The following is a 15,035-nucleotide window of genomic DNA, read 5'->3' on the forward strand; positions in this document are numbered from 1 at the left end:
TAAATAACTGCCTGTGATAAGCATGAAATTCTTCAATTCATTCATTCCTGACTGCTCACAGAAACGTCCTGCAGTATCAGGCACTCTCCACCCTCTCAGATGCTGAGCCTTATGCCATTGGCATTTTTTACCTGAACCCATCATAAATGGAAATGCGGGGCAGCACGGTGACACAGTGGTTAGCACTGCTGCCTCACAGCACCAACAACCTGGGTTCGATCCTTGCCCCGGGTCACTGTCTGTGTGGAGTTTGTACATTTTCCCCATTGTGCATGGGTCTCATCCCCACAATACAATGATGTGCAGGGTAGGCGGATTGGCCACTGTGCTGCCCATCTCTGGCTTTCATTTCTGCTCACGTTTTGCACTGACTCACCCTTCTGGTGGTGCTCCATGCTCCTCGTCATCATCATCAGATTCTGTATCATCTGAATCTTCATCATCCTCCTCATCCTCATTCTCCACAAACCCCTGCTGCAAGGCCTTTGACCCTTTCTTTTTCTGTTAAACAAATGCAAAGATTGTTCATTTTGAAGAAGAAATAATTTCAGCTGATTGTGTTTGTTCCATATCGTTAAGCCTTCTACTACTGTACTTCTTGACTGAAATTAACTCTGGCTGATTTTCCCTCCTCTAGAGGTACTGACTCATTCTCGGAATTCTGTAGGATTGGCCAACTCTGGTACCTTGGCGAGCGCTTATGAGTGAGATCCTGGGTCCTGAGAACCAAGAACAAAGAACAAAGAAAAGTGCAGCACAGGAACAGGCCTCCAAGCCTGCGCCAACCATGCTGCCCGTCTAAACTAAAATCTTCTACACTTCCTGGGTCCGTATCCCTCTATTCCCATCCTATTCATGTATTTGTCAAGGTGCCTCTTAAACGTCACTAAAGTCCCTGCTTCCATCACCTTCTCCGACAGCGAGTTCCAGGCACCCACTACCCTCTGTGTAAAAAAAAAACTTGCCTCGTACATCTCCTCTAAACATTGCCCCTCGCACCTTAAACCCCTAGCAATTGACCCCTCTACCCTGGGAAAAGGTCTCTGACTATCCACCCTGTCTATGCCCCTCATAATTTTGTAGACCTCTATCAGGTCGCCGCTCAACCTTCGTCGTTCCAGTGAGAACCTCTCCTCATAGCTAAAGCCCTCCATACCAGGCAACATCCTAGTAAATCTCTTCTGCACCCTCTCTAAAGCCTCCACATCCTTCTGGTAGTGTGGCGACCAGAATTGAACACTATTCTCCAAGTGTGGCCTAACTAAGGTTCTATACAGCTGCAACATGACTTGCCAATTTTTATACTCAATGCCTCGGCCAATGAAAGCAAGCATGCCGTATGCCTTCTTGACCACCTTCTCCACCTGTGTTGCCCCTTTCAGTGACCTGTGGACCTGTACTCCTAGATCTCTCGGACTGTCAATACTCGAGAGTTCTACCATTTACTGCCTATTCCCTACCTGCATTAGACCTTCCAAAATACATGACCTCACATTTGTCTGGATTAAACTCCATCTGCCATCTCTCCGCCCAAGTCTCCAGACAATCTAAATCCTGCTGTATCCTCTGACAGTCCTCATCGCTATCCGCAATTCCACCAACCTTTGTGTCATCTGCAAACTTACTAATCAGTGACAGTTGAGGCTGATCCTGTCTACGCACATGCATCTGTGGATAGTGATCATGAGCAGGAACCGTGGCCGATTACTCCAGCCTCTAACTGCCAACACTGAACCCAAATGGGCCACATCAACTGAAATCAGCCAGCTCAACATAAATCTAATCCAAGGCCCTTCTGACTCAGTTTTGAAAAGGGTAATTCATTTCCTACTGCTGTTATCTGCATGATCCCTGTGATCCGTTGACAGGAGTATAAATCCACGAAGAACGAGGCACAATGCCAACTTCGACCACTTTGAAAAAACACAAGAAACTCAAACCGAGACAAGGCCATTGCGCCTATTGAGCTCCCTCTTTTATTGAGCCGGAACCTGCCTGCTGCTGAGCCCATGCCACTTCCTCAGCAGTGGAGCCAATAGTCCTTTAATACTACAGGCAATGTTTATTATCGGTTGCGAGTGTCCACATGTGATCTGATTGTTTAATCACTTCTGATTTATACACACAACATTTTCCAGTACTTGAAGTGATTGAACGGGGAAAAGGAATGGTAACACTGGTTGATTGCCCTTGTACTTGAACCCAAAGGGCACCAAGGGCAATTTTGGCAACACCACTACAGCCATGAATCTGGGATCTTGATGGTCAGCATTGTTTAACTTAAGGTCTAAAGCAGCTTTTTTTATTTGTTCATGGGATAAGGGCATTGTTTGCTAGGCCAGCATTTATTAATTGTCCTTGAGAAGGTGGGAGCGAGCTGCCTTCTTGAACCATGTGGTGTAGGTACACCCACTGTGCTATTAGGGAGGGAATTCCAGGATTTTAACCCAGCAACCGTGAAGGAAGGGCGATATATTTCCAAGTCAGGGGAACCCCCAGGTGGTGGGGTTCCCAGGTATCTTCTGCCCTTATTCTTCTATGTGGCAGAGGTCACGGATTTGGTAAGCATTGTCTAAGAACCTTGGTGAGTTACTGCAGTGCATCATGTAAATGGTAGACACGGCTGCTACTGTGTGTCAGTTGTGGAGGTAGTGAATGTTTCTGGAAGGGGTGGCAATCAAACGGGCTGTTTTGTCTGGGATGCTGTCAAGCTTCTTGAATGTTTTGGAGCTGCACTCATCTAGACAAGGGGAGAGTATTCCAACACACTCCTGACTGTGAAACTCAAGATGTTGATAGTGGGATTTCAGCGATGGTAATGCCATTGAATGTCAGGGGAAGATGATTAGATTATTTCTCACTGGAGATGGTCATTACCAGATACTTGTTTGGTGCAAACGTTATTCAGCACTTATCAGCCCAAGCCTGAATGTTGTCCAGGTCTTGCTGCATTTGTACTCGGCCTGCTTCAGTATCTGACCAGTTGCGAATGTGCAATGATCAGCAAATATCCCATTTCTGGCCTTATGATGGAGGGAAGATCATTGAAGACGCAGCTGAAGATGGTTGGGCCTGAGACTAAAGGACACCAGGCTGAACTGCATGGTGAATTTACAATAAACTGTTTTCCACACGAGAGAACAGAGAAACTACAAGACTCCTCAGCTGGTCAGGCACTTCATGTATTGGTGATTATTGTCAATATGGGTCTGCTAAATTCCTTGAGTGGCCTATCATGTCTGTGAGGGAAGAGACCACTGAAATGCATGGCAAGGGACCAAGTAAGGCATCACAGGAAAACACAATTTCCTGAAAGTTGCTCAACTGTCTTATGGACTTGGAGAGGAATCTCCCTGGAGGTGTTCCTAAAATTACCCATAGATTATCCCCGCTCCCTAGAGCTGGCATTACTAACAGTGATCAGCATGGTAGAAGGTCCAGGGCAGCACAGTGGCCAGTGGTTGTCTCACGGTGCCGAAGTCCCAGGTTCGATCCTGGCTCTGGGTCACTGTCTGTGTGGAGTTTGCACATTCTCCCTGCGTCTGTGTGGGTTTCGCCCCCACAACCCAAAGATGTGCAGGGTAGGTGGATTGGCCACGCTAAATTGCCCCTTAATTGGAAAAAATGAATTGGGTACTCTTAATTTTTATTTTTAAAAAGCATGGTAGAAGGTCCTGACAGCTTCTTCAAGCACTACTTTTTACATAAATGGTGCTCCAGTGAGAACAGAAAAGGACTGTAGGAGCCTCCATTCATCAGTTAATGTGGAAAGAGTTTGAACAGTAATCCAAGGAATGTACAATGAGTTTAATAATTGGAGGCAATTGCATTGTGATATGCTACAGTGGCTAGGATTGTAACTTCTAGATTGGTGAGTGAGTTGACTTGAGTGTGTTTGTAGAGAGTTTGGAATCTGATGAGTGGAACAAATGCCTGAAAACCATGTTCTCCGGAATGGACTGAAAGACTGATGGCCGGATGTCACGTGATCTGCTTTTTGGATCCTATCTGATGCAGTGCTCCGCAAAATAATGTGGAAAGTAATAATGCAGCCGGCTTGGGGTGTCCAGCAAACACCACACAATGATGGACAAAGTCTGCAGTGAAAAGTAGGCACACCCATCTCACTGACACCTTAAATAAATATCTGAGGAGTTTCACCCCCACAACCCAAAGATGTGGATAGGTGGATTGGCCGTGCTAAATTGTCCCTTAATTGGAAAAAAGAATTGGGCAATTTAAATTTATATAAAAAAATACATTATCATTGTGTTGTGTTGGTGCATCACTGCAGATGGATGTGCGTGTAGAGCCGATATGAGTAGTTCTGATGAATATATGCATTACCTCAGTGGATGTTATTTTACTGTTCTCCTCCTCATATTCATCACTGCTGTTATCCGCCATGAGCCTGGTCTGAGAACGGTTTGACCTCGAATCAGCTACAAGCAAACAGAATGAAACTTCAGAAAATTCTTTGAGTTTTGCTTCGAGTAAATAGTGCATGTGTAAATAATGCATCTTACTTCCACTGCAGTGCAGACAGAGTTCTCAATATTGATTTTTCATTTCTTTTAAAATAAATTTACAGTACCCAATTCTTTTCTTTCCAATTAAGGGGCAATTTAGCGTGGCCAATCTACCCTGCACATCTTTTGGGTTGTGGGGGTGAGACCCACGCAGACATGGGGAGAATGTGCAAACTCCACACGGACAGGTCTCAATATTCATATTAAACAGGATTACTTGAAGAAAGATGGGATATATTTCACAATGTTGAGCGCACACCCATCTGCTGCACCAAATCAGTAATTTATTGTCAAGCACAACCTGAACAGAATCAAATTCCAGTGATACATGAACAGTTCAGACTTCTTTGTAGACCTCAGCAGTACACACCAGTGAGGCACAGACACACGCTCCTATCAACGCATTTAATGAATGGAGCAGTAGGTTGAAATAAAACTGTTACAAAATACTACAGATCTTGTTAAGGGTTGAGTTATATTGATTGGGAATTACCTATCTTTCCAACTCAAGACCTTTCACTGCAATGATTGCAGGACCGGCACAACAAATTTAAATGCTGCATACAAGTTTATAGAGAGGCAGAGCTCGTAGTGACACATGCCCAGCGTGCCAGAATAACAGCAGGACCCGAGTATAAAATACCTGAAGGTCTCAGCATCTTGGTACCGCTGAGTGCCAAGCACAAACCAGCTCAGCTCACACGGTTATTTTCTGAAATGCTTCATTGAGTAACATGAATCAGGAAGGTGTCGGGTTCAATGCCCAATATGTGCTGCATTCGCAGGATTCCGCTAGGGAACAGTAAGGGAAGCAAAGTTGAATTTGGAATCCTTGGAGAATATCCACAATAATCCTCACTCTGGATCATTAACCAGTGATTCCTGTTCAAAGCAATTAGGTGTGCAGGAGATTGAGTGAGAATGGAATTTGGCTCCTGTGTTACCTCCCACTGTGAATAACAGCTTTCTCAAATAACAACAGCTAATTGGGTAATAAAGTGGAGAGCACTGTATGTCCCTGGAACTGTACCTCCTTCAGGAGTCATTACCTTTGCAAGACAAGGGGTGACATTGCAGATGTCAAGAGACAACTGCAAGTCGTTTTAGCCAACAGATGTTTTGTTTGTTCTGTTGGGAACAAACTACAGCCATCAGAAACAGAATAAATTACTCTCAGCAATGAATTTGTTTTAAAAAAATATTTTTATTAAGATTTTGCAGAATTTTTCATAATAAAACAGCAGCAACAATAATAAAACAAAATAGAGTGAACATTAACATAGTGCAAAAAGAGAATATACAATAACAATTAAATAGACATTACCCCACGCGACTCAGTCTTCCCACACCCTCAGCAATGAATTTCATTCAAAACCTGCACCTATGACTATGGGCGGGATTCCCTCAGCCCGGGGCCGGGCCAGAGAATCCCCGCATCCGGGCCATGCCGCAGAGCCGAGAATCGGCGCCATTGGCGCCGCCGTATTTGGCACGGCGCTGGTCGCGGGCCGCACTACGCAGCCGGCCCACCGATTCTCTAGCTAGGATGGGCCAAGCGGCAATCATGGAAACGCTGAGTTCCGCCGGTGCAGGTCTAACCTGCTGTCAGCCGGCGGGACCTCAGCGTGGAAGGGTCGGGCGCCGACCCCAGGGGGGACCTCCGATGCGGCCTGGCCCGCGGTCGGGGCCCGATTGGCGGGCCAGCCTCTCTGGCTGGGGGCCTGCTTTCCTACGCGTCGGCCCCTGCAGTCCTTCGCCATGTTGCGTCGGGGCCGGCACGTTGAAGGAGGCCACTGCGTTGGCGCCGGCGCCATTGCGCAGATCCCGCGGCGCCCTGTTCGCGCCGGGATCGACAGCTGGAGCGGCGCGAACCGCTCCAGCGCCGTGCTGGCCCCCTGTAGGGGCCAGAATTAGTCCTGGCAGCGGCCCATTCACTCCGTTGTAAAACGCGACGGTGTTTACGACGGCGTGAACACTCTGCCGCAGGATGAGAGAATCCCATCCTATGTTTCTGATGATTTCCCTCATCAGCCCGAGGCATTTGTCATGTTATGTTAAGGCATTTTATTTCATGTGTACCCTTCATGGAACATCCCAGTCTGCAATCCCCACTACGTAACCTCTTCTGCCTCTACCTCGGACCACGTTTCCTCCAACTGGCACTTACCCGGCTGTCTTGGGGATGGAGTGTAGATGCTAGCTACCTCTTCAGAATCATTCACATCCAGACTTTCATCATATGGTTGATTAGTAACAAGCTTTGTCTGAAAAGAAATTGAAAGGTTATTTTAAGTTAAATAAAATAAGTGGTTTCAAACACGGATGCAAATCAGTCGTTTGTGATATACTTCATTAAATAAACATCTCGGCTAAAGGACAGGGGTGAAAAATATTGGTGTGGGTAACAATCCTGATCATCATCCAGTATCTCTTGCTGGGAAGACTCTGGAAACATCTGCTGAGGATGTCATCAGACTCCATTGTGATGACTCCCACAGTTGAATATTCAGGCTAGGTTTACATGTGAAGCATGGCCATTTGGGTGAGGTTCAGGCCAGAACTGAATCAGAGTTCGAGACTTGAAATAGGAAATAAAAAGTTAGCAGCATGAATCCAGCAGGCTGTGTACCACATACAGCATGAATCCAGCAGGCTGTTTACCACATACAGCATGAATCCAGCAGGCTGTTTACCACACACAGCATGTATCCAGCATGTTGTGTACGTCACACAGCATGAATCCAGCAGGCTGTTTACCACACACAGCATGAATCCAGCAAGTTGTGTACCACATACAGCATGAATCCAGCAGGCTGTTTACCACACACAGCATGAATCCAGCAAGTTGTGTACCACATACAGCATGAATCCAGCAGGCTGTTTACCACATACAGCATGAATCCAGCAGGCTGTGCACCACATACAGCATGAATCCAGCAGGCTGTGTACCACACACAGCATGAACCCAGCAGTCTGTTTACCACATACTGCATGAATCCAGCAGGCTGTGTACCACATACAGCATGAATCCAGCAGGCTGTGTACCACACACAGCATGAATCCAGCAGACTGTGTACCACATACAGCATGAATCCAGCAGACTGTTTACCACATACAGCATGAATCCAGCAGGCTGTGTATCACTTACAGCATGAATCCAGCAGGCTGTGTACCACACACAGCATGAATCCAGCAGGCTGTGTACCACATACAGCATGAATCCAGCAGGCTGTGTACCACACACAGCATAAATCCAGCAGGCTGTTTACCACATACAGCATGAATCCAGCAGGCTGTGTACCACTTACAGCATGAATCCAGCAGGCTGTGTACCACACACAGCATGAATCCAGCAGACTGTGTACCACACACAGCATGAATCCAGCAGGCTGTGTACCACACACAGCATGAATCCAGCAGACTGTGTACCACACCCTGCATGAATCCAGCAGGCTGTGTACCACGCACAGCATGAATCCAGCAGGCTGTGTACCACACACAGCATGAATCCAGCAGGCTGTTTACCACACACAGCATGAATCCAGCAGGCTGTGTACCACATACAGCATGAATCCAGCAGGCTGTGTACCACACACAGCATAAATCCAGCAGGCTGTTTACCACATACAGCATGAATCCAGCAGGCTGTGTACCACTTACAGCATGAATCCAGCAGGCTGTGTACCACACACAGCATGAATCCAGCAGACTGTGTACCACACACAGCATGAATCCAGCAGGCTGTGTACCACACACAGCATGAATCCAGCAGACTGTGTACCACACCCTGCATGAATCCAGCAGGCTGTGTACCACGCACAGCATGAATCCAGCAGGCTGTGTACCACACACAGCATGAATCCAGCAGGCTGTGTACCACACACAGCATGAATCCAGCAGGCTGTTTACCACACACAGCATGAATCCAACAGGCTGTGTACTACAGACAGCATGAATCCAGCAGGCTGTTTACCACACACAGCATGAATCCAGCAGGCTGTTTACCACACACAGCATGAATCCAGCAGGCTGTGTACTACACACAGCATGAATCCAGCAGGCTGTGTACTACAGACAGCATGAATCCAGCAGGCTGTTTACCACACACAGCATGAATCCAGCAGGCTGTGTACCACACACAGCATGAATCCAGCAGGCTGTGTACTACACACAGCATGAATCCAGCAGGCTGTGTACCACACACAGCATGAATCCAGTAGGCTGTGTACTACACACAGCATGAATCCAGCAGGCTGTGTACCACACACAGCATGAATCCAGCAGGCTGTGTACTACACACAGCATGAATCCAGCAGGCTATTTACCACATATAGGCTCCACTCACATGCAAAGAGCCTGGGTATCAGCAAACCCAGCAGTCATGGTACATCACTGGAAAGGATTTACATTCAGTCTGTTATAAAAAGAAAATGATTTACAGACTGTCTTTTCACATTTGTCAGAAATGTCCCAAAGCCCAAGTCGAAAATGGTTCACACTGACATGCTGTCACTGTCAGGGAGGCGAGATTCAGATACCACCGAGATAAATGAACAGTTAATGCATTTTGGTGTTTATTGAATGCTAATACTGATCAAGTCACCAGGAAAATGCTCATATTCCAGCAGCACCACAGTAAGTAACGTATGAAGACAGACTGACACACTTTCAAAATTTTATTTCCCTAAACTTTTAGTAATTTCCCTTGTAAAATCTATTATATATTCCAGGACTATTTCCTGCAGCTATCCGGATAACGACAATTTTCCGACTCTTGCTTCAATGTGTTTCAAGTGCCAGACGTGGCTTCACGAATCAGTCAGCAACTTTGGGTTCACATTTCATGCCAAAAATCTAGTTTGACACTCCTAGTGCAGTACTGAGGGAGTGCTGCACTGTCAGAGGGTCAGTACTGAGGGAGTGCCGCACTGTCAGAGGGTCAGTACTGAGGGAGTGCCGCACTGTCAGAGGGTCAGTACTGAGAGAGTGCTGCACTGTCAGAGGGTCAGTACTGAGGGAGTGCTGCACTGTCAGAGGGTCAGTACTGAGGGAGTGCTGCACTGTCAGAGGGTCAGTACTGAGGGAGTGCCGCACTGTCAGAGGGACAGTACTGAGGGAGTGCTGCACTGTCAGAGGGTCAGTACTGAGGGAGTGCTGGACTGTCAGAAGGTCAGTACTGAGGGAGTGCTGCACTGTCAGAGGGTCAGTACTGAGGGAGTGCTGCACTGTCAGAGGGTCAGTACTGAGGGAGTGCTGCACTGTCAGCGGGTCAGTACGGAGGGAGTGCTGCACTGTCAGAGGGTCAGTACTGAGGGAGCGCCGCACTGTCAGAGGGTCAGTACTGAGGGAGTGCCGCACTGTCAGAAGGTCAGTACTGAGGGAGTGCCGCACTGTCAGAGGGTCAGTACTGAGGGAGTGCCGCACTGTCAGAGGGTCAGTACTGAGTGAGTGCCGCACTGTCAGAGGGTCAGTACTGAGGGAGTGCCGCACTGTCAGAGGGTCAGTACTGAGTGAGTGCCGCACTGTCAGAGGGTCAGTACTGAGGGAGTGCCGCACTGTCAGAGGGTCAGTACTGAGGGAGTGCTGCACTGTCAGAGGGTCAGTACTGAGGGAGTGCCGCACTGTCAGAGGGTCAGTACTGAGGGAGTGTTGCACTGTCAGAGGGTCAGTACTGAGGGAGTGCCGCACTGTCAGAGGGTCAGTACTGAGTGAGTGCCGCACTGTCAGAGGGTCAGTACTGAGGGAGTGCCGCACTGTCAGAGGGTCAGTACTGAGGGAGCGCCGCACTGTCAGAGGGTCAGTACTGAGGGAGAGCCTCACTGTCAGAGGGTCAGTACTGAGGGAGTGCCGCACTGTCAGAGGGTCAGTACTGAGGGAGTGCCGCACTGTCAGAGGGTCAGTACTGAGGGAGTGCCGCACTGTCAGAGGGTCAGTACTGAGGGAGTGCCGCACTGTCAGAGGGTCAGTACTGAGGGAGTGCCGCACTGTCAGAGGGTCAGTACTGAGGGAGTGCTGCACTGTCAGAGGGTCAGTACTGAGTGCTGCACTGTATTGAGGGGTTTACTTGCTATTTGGCTCCTTCACTGTTATTATAGTAAATTAGTGGGAAGATTGTTTCTGAGCCCCGGAGTTTCGCGGCTCCGCTCCGGCCGGGCGGGTTGGTCGGTCCAGTGTCTTGACCAACATTCCTCCCTCTCCAGTTTCCGAGCCCAGGGTGGGATCTTGCTGTGCGCTGTGGCGCGCTCCCGCCGGTTACCTGGTGGCTTCCCCTCATCCCCCGGAACCCCGAGCGGCGGCGCTTTGGAGTGGGGCGGCGGCGGGCCTCAGGCCGCGTTGCTATGGTTACCTTCGCTCCCTCCGAGTCCGACTCCGCCATGACGACGACGCCGCCGGCCAGATGCACGCATGCGCAGAACCCGCCGCTGGCACCCCCTGCCGTCGACGGGTGAAAGGCCAGGAGAAGACCCCGAGGGCCGGTTCCCCGACTCCGCTCCTCCCGCTGATGCGCCACGGCCCGGAGATTCAGAGAACTGCAACTGAGCACCACCGCAATTGTTTGCACATTGAAAACGTCCCATTTTTAGTCGATTCAGTTTCATGAGTCACATTGCATCTTACTTATTTTACTGTTGTTTACACAGCCCAGTTTCTTACATTATAACAGTGATAAATCAAAAGCATTTAATGGGCTGTAAAACACTTTGTGAACCCTGGTAAAAGGTGCTATAGAATTGGAGGTAAGAGCAAATTCTGGAAAATCTCAGCAGGTCTGGCAGTATCTGTAGAGAGAGAAAAGAGCGAACGTTTCGAGTCCGATGACTCTGTCATAGAATTGGAGTTGCCTGGGCGGCACGGTGGTACAGTTTTTTAAAGAAATCTTTTTATTGGCATTTCTCATATTTATAAACAGTTGTATATATACACATCACATTTTTCTCGCCCGCACTAATTTGCTTTATTATACAGAGAGGTGTAGCCACCTAAATTGGCCAACTCCCGATTTAAAATGGTGAACGGCAAAGGCTGATGGGAAAGTCAGCCAACAAGTCAGAAACCAGCAGCTGCAGGTTTGCTGTGTATTTACCTCTGCAAAGGCCAGACAACATCAATACCAGCGACCATCAGCATAACAAAGTAGCAGCCATCTGCATACTGATGAGCAATCCCCGGGAACAATAAGTAACATTTTGGACACACAAAGCAAAGCCAGGCTCCTCGGCGCCAGCAGGAGCCAACACAAAGGAGGTGAACGAGCATCTCAAGACCGCCCATCGATCAGGGAACCGCTCCAGTATTGGAGAAAATTGAACCAAGCGATTGGGACAAAGTCCAATCACTTGGGACCAGGTACAGGGTCCGCCCCGAAAGGCGGGAAGTCCCTGGAGACTAAGAGTTGAGCCCCAAGCCCTCTTCACTCTCTTCCTCCTGCCCGGGTCACCCAGCAACACGAACCAACATTGACCGTAACCGGTGCAGTGATCGTCGACTGACGTAAGTCTTAATTCAACGCACGCTACGAGATAGGAGCTCCTATCTACCAATCCGTACCAACTTCGAATCCCGCAGACTCAGAACCCGAACGAAAGGCCATTTGTTCCCCTGACCTGGTGGGCCAGTCCGAAGTTAAGTATAGGCCTATTAGTTGTAGAAGTAGCTTAGATGTAGAATTTGTGCATGAGTAGCGATTACTGTGTATAATAAATGTGCTTTGATTTAAATCTTACCAATCGGTGTATTGGGTTATTGATCATTACTCGGACTTGAACCTCGTGGCGGTATCATAAAGATACCTGGCGACTCGAGAGCAAAGGTAATAAAACAGAGCAATTGAACCAAGGAGAAAATCAGCAAGAGGTTTATTTTGTCCTTCGTTTGACTGACCTTATGTGTATTTCGTTACCCTCTGGATTGGTCCCCGTTGTCCCCCCCTCCGTCCGTTTCGGCTGTGCTTTTTTATTTTCCGGACAGAATGGAAAAAATGGGGGTGGGGATGGGGTGGAGGTGTGGGCTTGGGTAGGGTGCTCTTTCCAAGGGCTGGTGCAGACTCAATGGGTTGAATGGCCTCTGCACTGTAAATTCTATGATCCTCATTTTGAGTCGCAATGCCACTGAATTGCTCTAGCTTGGTTAAGAACACTTAACCAATTCAGTCTTTTGACTGCAGAACTGACCCAGAGGTCAACAGTTCCCAAATTGTGGGTAAATATGTTCAGTTTGGTCTCTGCTATCTACCCAAGTGGCCATTTTTCATATGCGCGCTGACTGCAATGTCAACAGTCTATTTAACTGAAATAGATTTGTAGACTTAATTACCTGCAAATGCTCGCATTCAAAGTATTGTCTGGCATCTTTGACTTTGTCTGTATATATGTTTCTGGAACCCACCTCTTCATTCACCGGAGGAAGGAGCAGCGCTCCGAAAGCTAGTGATTCGAAACAAACCTGTTGGACTTTAACCTGGTGTTGTAAGACTTCTTACTGTATTTAGCACAATGGGCTAAACAGCTGGCTTGTAAAGTAGAACAAGGCCAGCAGAGCGGATTCAATTCCCGTACCAGCCTCCCCGAACAGGCGCCGGGCGAATGTGGCGACGAGGGGCTTTTCACAGTAACTTCATTTGAACCCTACTTGTGACAATAAGCGATTTTCATTTCATTTAAGTGAAGGATGTCACAGCCGAGCCTTCACCTTCTCAACCAGATCTGCACACATTTCTCCGGTCTGCTCACTGTGATCAGATGAAGCTTAAATGGAGCTCTGCGATTAGCTAACACCAAGAGCTTGGAGACGAAGTAGTTCTGAAGCTTTGTGGGCCAACAGTGAAATATACCCACTCAATGGAGAGAAACTTTCAACTTATCTCTGGCTGATCCAGTCCTACGTCAAACTGCCTCCAAAAATCACAGCACACTTCCAATTCCAGCCTCTTGAGCAACCATTTTAATCTCTTTACCATTGGAAGGCCTTCAGCTAACTAGGTCCTAAGCTTTGGAATTCTCTCCCTGTAGAATTCCTACAGTGCAGAAGAAGGCCATTCGGCCCATTGAGTCTATATCGACCCTTCCTCACCCGCCCTAACCTCATAACCGAACCTGCACATCCCTGGACATTAAAGGGGCAATTTTAGCATGGCCAATTCTCTAACATGCACATATTTTTTAGATTTGGATCCATTGTCATGTGTACCAAGGTACAGTAATGTTCTGCGTACAATCCAGGCAGATCGTTCCATACATATAAACATAGGACATACAATAAACACACAATGTAAATACACAGACATTGAGTAAAGCATAGTGTAGTACTACACAGTAAAGATGTGTGGAGAGATCAGTTCAGTCCATGAGGGGGTCATTCAGGAGTCTGGTAACAGCGGGGAAGTTGTTTTTGAGTCTGTTCGTGTGTGTTCTCAGACTTTTGTATCTCCTGCCCGATGGAAGAAGTTGGAGGAGAGAATAGCCCGGATGGGAGGGGTCTTTGATTATGCTGCCCGCTTTCCCAAGGCAGCGGAGGTGTAGATAGAGTCAATGGATGGGAGGTGGTTTCGCTGATGGACTGGGCGGTGTTCACGACACTGTAGTTTCTTATAGTCTTGGATTGAGCAGTTGCCATACCAGGCTGTGATGCAGCCAGATAGGATGCTTTCTATGGTGCATCTTTAAAAATTGGTAAGAGTCAATGTGGACATGCCGAATTTCCTTAAGTTTTCTGAGGAAGTATAGGCGCTGTTGTGCTTTCTTGGTCATAGCGTTGACGTGAGTGGACCAGGACAGATAATAATAATCTTTATTATCACGAATATGTGTGCACCTAGGAATTTGAAGCTGTCAACCATCTCCACCTCCGCACCATTGATGCTGCCAGGGGTGTGTACGATACTTTGCTTCCTGAAGTCAATGACCAGCTCCTTAGTTTTGCTGGCATTGAGGGAGAGATTGTTGTTGTTACACCACTCCACTTGGTTCTCTATCTCCCACTTGTTCTCTAAAGCATCGTTGTTTGAGGTATTTGGACTGTGGGAGGAAACCGGAGCACCCGGAGGAAGCCCACGCAGACAAAGGGAAAATGTGCAAACTCCACAGTCACCCAAGGACGGAAATGAACCCGGGTCCCTGACGCTGTGAGCAGCAGTGCTAACCACCGTGCCGTCCACCTCCAAGATGTTCCTTAAAACCTACCCCTCTGAACAAGTTTTTGGTCACCTCTCCTGATATTTCCTGTGTGACTGAGTCTCAAATTTCGTTGTATAACTTCCCTCAGGATGTTTTGATAAATGCAACTGTTGTCAAAAATGTCCATGCAGATAATAATGTTCAATGAACAGCAATGGCATCACTGGACTGGTCATCTAGAGACCCACGGCAAGATCTGGGTTCAAATCCCACCATGGCAGATGGTGACATTTGAATTTCATAAACACAAAATCTGGAATTAAAAGTCTAATAGAATCATAAAATATTTAGTGCAGAAGGCCATTCGGCCCATCACATCTGCACTGACCCTCTG

At 47.7% G+C, this 15,035-nt stretch overlaps 1 protein-coding gene across 2 annotated transcripts in view; it reads right to left on the reverse strand.

Annotated features, from left to right (window-relative positions):
• ift46 (intraflagellar transport 46 homolog (Chlamydomonas)) overlaps positions 1-10,945 on the reverse strand; it is a 35,949-nt gene extending 25,004 nt beyond the window's left edge. Inside the window, exons 1-4 of one of the 2 annotated variants that reach the window (XM_072486368.1) lie at positions 10,876-10,945; positions 6,697-6,793; positions 4,348-4,442; positions 377-501 (exon numbers count right to left, since the gene is read on the reverse strand). In XM_072486368.1, the coding sequence (XP_072342469.1) occupies positions 377-501; positions 4,348-4,442; positions 6,697-6,793; positions 10,876-10,905 (347 nt within the window). In that variant the 5' untranslated portion in view covers positions 10,906-10,945. Of the gene's footprint in view, positions 1-376; positions 502-4,347; positions 4,443-6,696; positions 6,794-10,785 lie in introns of both variants that reach the window. The other variant, XM_072486367.1, reaches the window with a different exon arrangement.
• Positions 10,946-15,035: the final 4,090 nt, after the last annotated feature.

Source organism: Scyliorhinus torazame, chromosome 21 (assembly GCF_047496885.1).
Source record: "Scyliorhinus torazame isolate Kashiwa2021f chromosome 21, sScyTor2.1, whole genome shotgun sequence".
Taxonomy (NCBI): Eukaryota; Metazoa; Chordata; class Chondrichthyes; order Carcharhiniformes; family Scyliorhinidae; genus Scyliorhinus; species Scyliorhinus torazame.